Below are 7127 nucleotides of genomic sequence, written 5' to 3'. Positions count from 1 at the left end.
AGTAATGTAATGTAAAAATACATTAGTAGAGAGGGACAAATAATGAGCTCAGTGATTACTTTTCTATTTTCAAAAAATGAAAAATGTAACAGGATAGGATAGTTTGCATATTTATTTTATGGTATTTCAAATACATTCATTGAATCATAAAACCTATGAGAAATTAAAAGTTATTAATAAGTTTATGGTCCAAAAATTTCACTGTTCATTCTAGTAAGTCAGACTAAAATTGATATTTACCTGTGTTTGTTTTCCTTCTTATATAACTTCTGTTTTCACAAAGCAAATAATTTTCCTCTTTGGTAGAAACTTCCCTTTTCATACAGTTCCAGTAAGTTACACAGGCTGATAGAGACTCAGCTAAATCCTTTCCGTTGTCTATTCTTTCGTGATTTGGAAAGAAAGGAGGAGGCTAAGGGGGACAACTGAAGCTCAGCTGAAGAGGTAAGAGTAGGTGGGAGTTAGAGGGAAGGATTTTACTTTCACTAACTGCTGTAGCATTTGGGACAAAAAAACTGAGTAAACATCATCTAGAAAGAAAACAATAATGCATTTTTTCAGAAGAGTTCTGAAACATGTACTTAGAAATAGGTTATTGTGCTAGAAACCAGATCTCTCAGTGGTGAAGAATGACTGTATGCAAGCTCCCAAAATACCATAAACACAGAAAACAAAATGTCTTGCCTTCAGGAATGATTCTCTAATGCCTAAGTCCTGTTCTTCGTTGTGCTCTAGATGATGCTAGAAGCTGAACTTCTCCCTCACAAGTCTCACAAACAAGGAGGTATACGTGTGATTAAAAGGCACCTTTACTTCTCAGATCGTCATGCATTAAATGAACTCGATTAAGCCAAAGGCCATTTTTTAAAATAAATTACTCTCAGTGCTTAAACTCATCAGAATTTGAGATGCTGGAAGAGCTGGACACTCCTTAAAAGGGTCAACTGCCCTTAAAGATTTAAGTTTTCCCCAAACTGAGAGAAATTTTCTAATTTCAATCTTTTTCTTTTCTCAGGTAAGCAGGCTAGGCTTATTTGTGGTATATGTAATATTGACTCTAATCAGACCAGATATACAATATATGCTTTTACCATGGCTCTTCTGAAACTCGTCCTGGTCCTGGTCTGTATAAGAAATGTATTGGTTAAAGATCAAATAACACTTTGAAATTCAAACAACATAATCTGAAGGTCAGTTCAAAGTTTCAGAGGAGACCCTATTTTACACAGAGAGCTTGTATTAAATTCTAGTCTCAGCATGAACTGTGTTGAATCAACACAATGTTTATGGTGGATTTCTTTTCACTATACCTTCTATTTATATTTTAGTGTCATTAGGTTTTCCCAGATTGGACTAGTACAAGCCTGAATAAAATGGCTAAGAGTAATTTTTCTTTCTGTATCAGCTGTTGTGTTTTAGTCACTTGAGACTTAGCAGGACCTACATTACTGATAGTTCTATACAACTGTTGCTCGTGTACAGAAATTATGATTTTTTTAGGCATTATGCAGCTAGCTACTGTCTGGCTACTGAGGATATTGCTGAAATAGTAGCATGGCATCAAGCAGCTCAGTGCAAAAAAAGAACCACCCAAATGCTCACCCTGCTTTTTGCCAGAGGTCTGTCCAAGGTTATGCTGTTAGCAGAACTGATGTAACCCAAATTAAATGTAGACAGGATTTGTTCACATTGATAACATCACCACAAGACCTTTTACATAACTGTGTAATTGTCAAGTGGCTTGTAAATTGGTGCAGTTCAAACATATACATACAGTTTATGCTTACTCTGGCAAGATACAAAGGAACTTGACTAGTGTAATATGCTTTTACAGTAGATGAGATGCAGCACTGTAATTTAACTTTACTAATGTTGATGTAGAAATAAAACCTATACTTCTTTAAAACTGGATTTTCTTAACATGAGTACTGCATTTAAATGCAGTGTCTGTTGTTTCCAAAAACATTTTTGAACTAAAATTCTAGTATACTGTTTGTGAAGACCAAAAAATTGAAAAACAAATTAAAGCTATTACCATATGGCTAATGTAGACAGAAGTAAGGAAATGCATACTAACAAAAAAATCTACTAAATAAAAATACACAGAAAACCTAAAAATTTCTCATCAGTTATCCTACATCTTCCTCTCATCCTTAGAAAGCTTCCCACTTGATTATTCTTGAAAAGAGTTCTAATATGTTTCCTATTTTATGTATCACATTTATTTATGGTTATATAGTAGCACCAGATAAAAATGCTAAGACCCAATGAAAGAAGGACAGGAGAGATTTCAAACTGTGTTAATTACATGCTGTAGAAGTTCTAGCTCTCCAAGAAAAAGCAATTTCCAACTTCCAAAACCTTGCTATTATTTTCATAAAACAAAAAATCCAAGGAAAATAAAAAATCTTAACGTTTCAGTGTACTGCTTTCAAATAATGTTCTCTACAATTATAAGACAGACAGTCCATTAAATAGAAAAAAGATTTGTTTTACATAAAGCAAGAGAGTACAAAAGCACAGCTTTTGTAATTTTGGTAATATTGCAGTTTTACAAACATATTGCATAGTATGTGTAAGAAAATAGTTCTCATCTTATTTTATATATTTATATACACAAGAAAATCATTAACATGAAGGTTACAAAACAAAAATGGTTAGCAGACCTTTACTGAGTACTGATTGAAACAATATGGCACTCAAACTTTGATCCAACTCACATATGCATTACAGTGAATCAGCTGATAACAATTCCATAGTCTAAGGTTTGGTTTTTTTATTTTTTATTTAGACAATGATTTAGAATCTAAAAAAAACCCATAAAAATAATACATTATGTTAGGAACTGAATATCTTAAACATCCTTCTTTAAATGCTTCTAGACATTTATGGCTGTATCTTCAACCCAGACTTAATAGCCCTCTGCATCTAAAATGGTTTAAAGTGAATTCCGTTATCCAGTCAAGCAACTGTTTTGCAAGCAAAACAATATAACTTCCATTGAAACAAGCAATGTCTTGGCACATTTTGGAATACATAGTCTTTCATTTTCTTAGGAACACCAAAAGATCCTCATATGTATGAACAGTAATGTAATTGCACCACACTGACAAAAATTTTAAACCCTGGAAAAAAGTGAACAATCTACAGCTCAAAATGCTGCACAAATCTAAACTATGTTACAATTTCATGTTGTAATTACAACTTGTCATCTCTTCATTCCAACAGAATTAGTAGAAGCAGCAGTGTCATAGTGTTAGATATAATAGAAGTGTCAGTCTTTGGTCTTATCATTTGACCAACAAATGAACTGCAATACAAAACCATACAGCTAAAAGTGCTCAGAGAGGTTGGCTGATGCTTTTATTTTTCTTTTTTTAAACAAGAAAGAGACAGTATCCTATAATATCATGACACAGATATTTTTACAGAAGATAGATCTATTGTATATATTAAATACATGTAGCTAATAAGGTTTCATTGTTGTAATAAGGATAGCCCTGAAGAAGTCAAACAGCTGCAATACCATCTTAGTGGTTCCCGTACAAACATTCTAGTACAAAAAGAAACTTTATTTGGTACATGTATTCATATACTACTAAAAAAACTCAGAGGAATATTTTAGCCACTGATTTTTTTTTTTTAATTGCGTTAATATTAATGCTTAAAAATATCCTAAGGTCTTCAATCTTTCCCTGAAATTGTCACAAGAGCGATTTGTTCATGGGAAAGTCTTGCCTTAACCAGAATAAGAAGTGACATCTCTTTTCTAAAATACACAATCAAAATATTCAGTCAGATAAGCACTCTACCTAGAGATATATCAGCTGGGGCTTAATCATAACCTGAATGTTAGATATTATAAATGGCCAACAAAGACTGAAGTAAGATGGAGACAGGGCTAGGGATCTATGAGGAAGATGACAAAAAGAATCCAAAAATTTCCTATGGCTTTGCACACAATGACCTCAGCATTATAAAACCGGCACTGAAATAGCACAGCTATGGCTCCATGTTTTAATATGATATTTGTGCTGAGATCTTCTGGTTTCCTTCCATCTGAAATTACATTGTGGGACTATGCCATTTTTCTGATATTTTTGGGGCGCACTATTAGCAGAAGAGCTCTAGTATTGAGGTTTTCACTATTGCTAGCTCCAAACATTCAAAAACACTGTGTCTGTTTCTCTGTCCACTCAGGAATGATGCTGCTGCTTACAGATTATTGGTGTTCTGATTTTTTAGTTCTCTAAATGCATTGAAATCACTTTTCCAATACTCTCTGAAATCACGTGGGCTAGAAATAAGTTTTAAAATGAAAACTAAGATTTTCCCCTTCTTACAGTTTGCAATGGATTTAAAGTAAAACATCAATATTATGAAACTCACCAGAATATTAAGACATTATGAGAACTCATTATGCTATCTCATGGGTTGCTGAATCTCTCAAATACTCTCTAGTTCAGACCGAAGGGACTCTAAGCAAGAAAATCCCGACAGTGCAGAGCTATGTGGACTTACTGGCTTGATTTTGTTGACTCCAATGTGCCATCTGCACCTCTGCCCTGAGTTTTCTTCATACGAAGTGGTAAATTATTCCAGCCTTGCTGTTAAAATGAATCTAGTAATAAAAGATATTTTTTTTTTCCTACCTGCCCACTCCCACCCAAATTTGTGTAAAATTTATAAAGGTTGGGTCTTTCCATCCAGTGGGCAGAAACCTTTTTCATATGTGTTACAGGTACATAATCACATAAGGTGAAGGGCAAACAAATAAGAAATTCTCAATGGAAAATTCATCACAAAGTATCTGCAAGCCATCCTGTGCATTTATTCTGGGAGAGAAAAAAATCTTAGTCTACTTGTGTGCAATTTCTAAGAAGCCAAAATTTAATTCACCAAATAGATTGGTCACTATAATCTCTTTGTTCATCTTCTAAGTAATCAGTGTACATAATTGTGCACAGATAATGGATACATATAGATGTTTCCTCATACAGATCTGTATACTTTTCCTCCTGAAATATTACTTATCCACATGACTTTCATACTACCATTCTATTACTTGTGTGCATAAGAAAAATACATCAATTTCCCTACAGTGTTAAGAGTATGTTGTATGGCTACACTTTCTAATGTTTTATTATCACCTTTGTTACTTGTATCTCTTTTTGTCTCTCTTACTAAAAATCCTCAGGCTTCTAATATATTTTCTTGTGATATTTTCTAATATATTTTCTCTGCAAGTAAAAGAATAAAATTCTCAAAGAAATTAAAAATCAGGTGTTAACAGCCTTCTTTTGAAGAGATAATAAATTTAAAATCTTCCTTTAACTGGTAGAAACAGCAAATATAGCATTCTTGCTATGGGGTGAAATTCACACCTCTGAAGAGGGCCAATGGAAAGGCAAGCACCAGTCAAGCCGTGGACACGTCTTGTGCTGGTCTTCTGCATAGGAGTGAATTTCACCTGAAGTGAAAACAAAATCAGCCTTATTAGATGGCAATAAAATAGAAAGGTAATCACAGTATTAGTTTGCTCATTTTCATTTTTTTTCCTCTAAGAACAAAAAAATATTGTGTAGAAATACCCACCTTGCTCTGTCTGCCCTGGCTGTAGAGTTACCTTGCAAAAGCCGTCATTGCATTGGTGATCTTATATTCAGAAGCCTCTAAAGCTACATGCTAGGTGATGTAACTTAAAGGATAGAATTAAAAAGCACACTTACCTCATGTAATCAAGCCATCTTCCACAATAGGAAACATTTTTATACTGTTTTACATTCCTGGGTTCTGCAAGTTTCAAGATACTCTTGTTAATCAATGTTGCGATAAATTTACTACCAGCATACCAAAGCATTTTATAAGATTTCAATAACCTACCAAGCCAAACAAGTATGAACATTTATACAAGAAAGAAATCCCACATCAAACATGTCAAAAAAGGAAGTCAGTAGTGAGATCTGAGTGCAAATGGGGCTGCACAATTTAAACACAGACCTGATAAAGTCAATGCAATATCAATGTACTTTTTAATACTGAATGTCATTTAATATGTGTTTTTATATATATTACTATTACTTTGAAAACCTTAGTAGCAGATGGTAAACAAAAGAGAATAATAAATGTGAATGTCATACCAGTTGTTAGTGCATTGCTTCTCAGCATTACACGTTACATTAGTACTAACATTTGTACTGTGTTCAAATGGCAGCAGTTAGACATAGCTAGAAAATGGACAAGATGTACCTTTGAAGATTTTCTTGGTTTTGCATTTGCCAATTATAAATACCTTGTAAAGAGCAATACAGTGATCAACAAACATATCGTCAGTATTTCCCTCTTTACCCTGTTCTTCTTTTCCAGAAACTGTATGTTCTACTTAAAGCAATTTCTTCACATGCAGTAGCCACAAAAATACTATCTAAGGCCATTCAGATCTGACAAACAAGAGCAGATGTCTTTTCAACTCTGCAAGGTAATATTGCTGAGCACTTCCAAAATTTACCTAGTGTACAAAACCCTAGACTTAGTAGACAAAGAGTAAGAACACACTTTTAAAGAAACCAAACTCAGGGAGGGATTCTGTCTCTTTTTGTGTTAAAAACCATTTACTGAATTTAATTGTTTAGTAAAGCAAGCATCACACAATGCTTCAAAATTTTAAAATTCAGGGATAAAAGTTTACATCCAAAAAGATGAATGGAAAATTGTGCTTTCAGACAGTAAAGTTATTTATCATACAGGGGGAACCAATTCATCTCACTGTCAGATTCTGGGCAAATTTGTTTATGTACTGTATATATATATGTGCAGTTCATATCCAGGTCCTGCAAAAATCTAAAACTATGTGCTTCACTTCATGTAGCAAAGGCACCTGTGTTATTCTCCCTTTTGGACAAAAGGTGATATTATGTTCCAGGTTTCCTGATGAAGAATACATTGATTTCTGAATATCTCATTCCCATCTCTACGTTGAGTGGCAACACAAACCACAAGAGAAGGCAGCGCTGTTTTCCTGCTTACACTGGAAGAAGTTGCTCTGCAGGCCATTTGAAGCGTCGAACTTGTCACAAGGGAAACCGAGCAGAACTGTGAAGCAGAGGGATAGTAACAAAAGGCTATTC

At 34.0% G+C, this 7127-nt stretch overlaps 1 protein-coding gene across 1 annotated transcript in view; it reads right to left on the bottom strand.

Moving 5' to 3' along the window:
- Window positions 1-6970: 6970 nt before the first annotated feature.
- SGCZ (sarcoglycan zeta) overlaps window positions 6971-7127 on the bottom strand; it is a gene marked incomplete at both ends in the record, with an annotated part of 486557 nt that continues 486400 nt past the window's right edge. The window contains 1 exon segment of the mRNA XM_082315901.1: window positions 6971-7092. Coding sequence (XP_082172027.1) covers window positions 6971-7092 — 122 coding nt within the window.

Source organism: Platalea leucorodia (assembly GCF_965183815.1).
Source record: "Platalea leucorodia genome assembly, chromosome: 6".
In the NCBI taxonomy this organism is placed as follows: Eukaryota; Metazoa; Chordata; class Aves; order Pelecaniformes; family Threskiornithidae; genus Platalea; species Platalea leucorodia.
The sequence above is the reverse complement of the archived record's forward strand: the minus strand, read 5'-3'. Positions and strand labels throughout refer to the sequence as shown.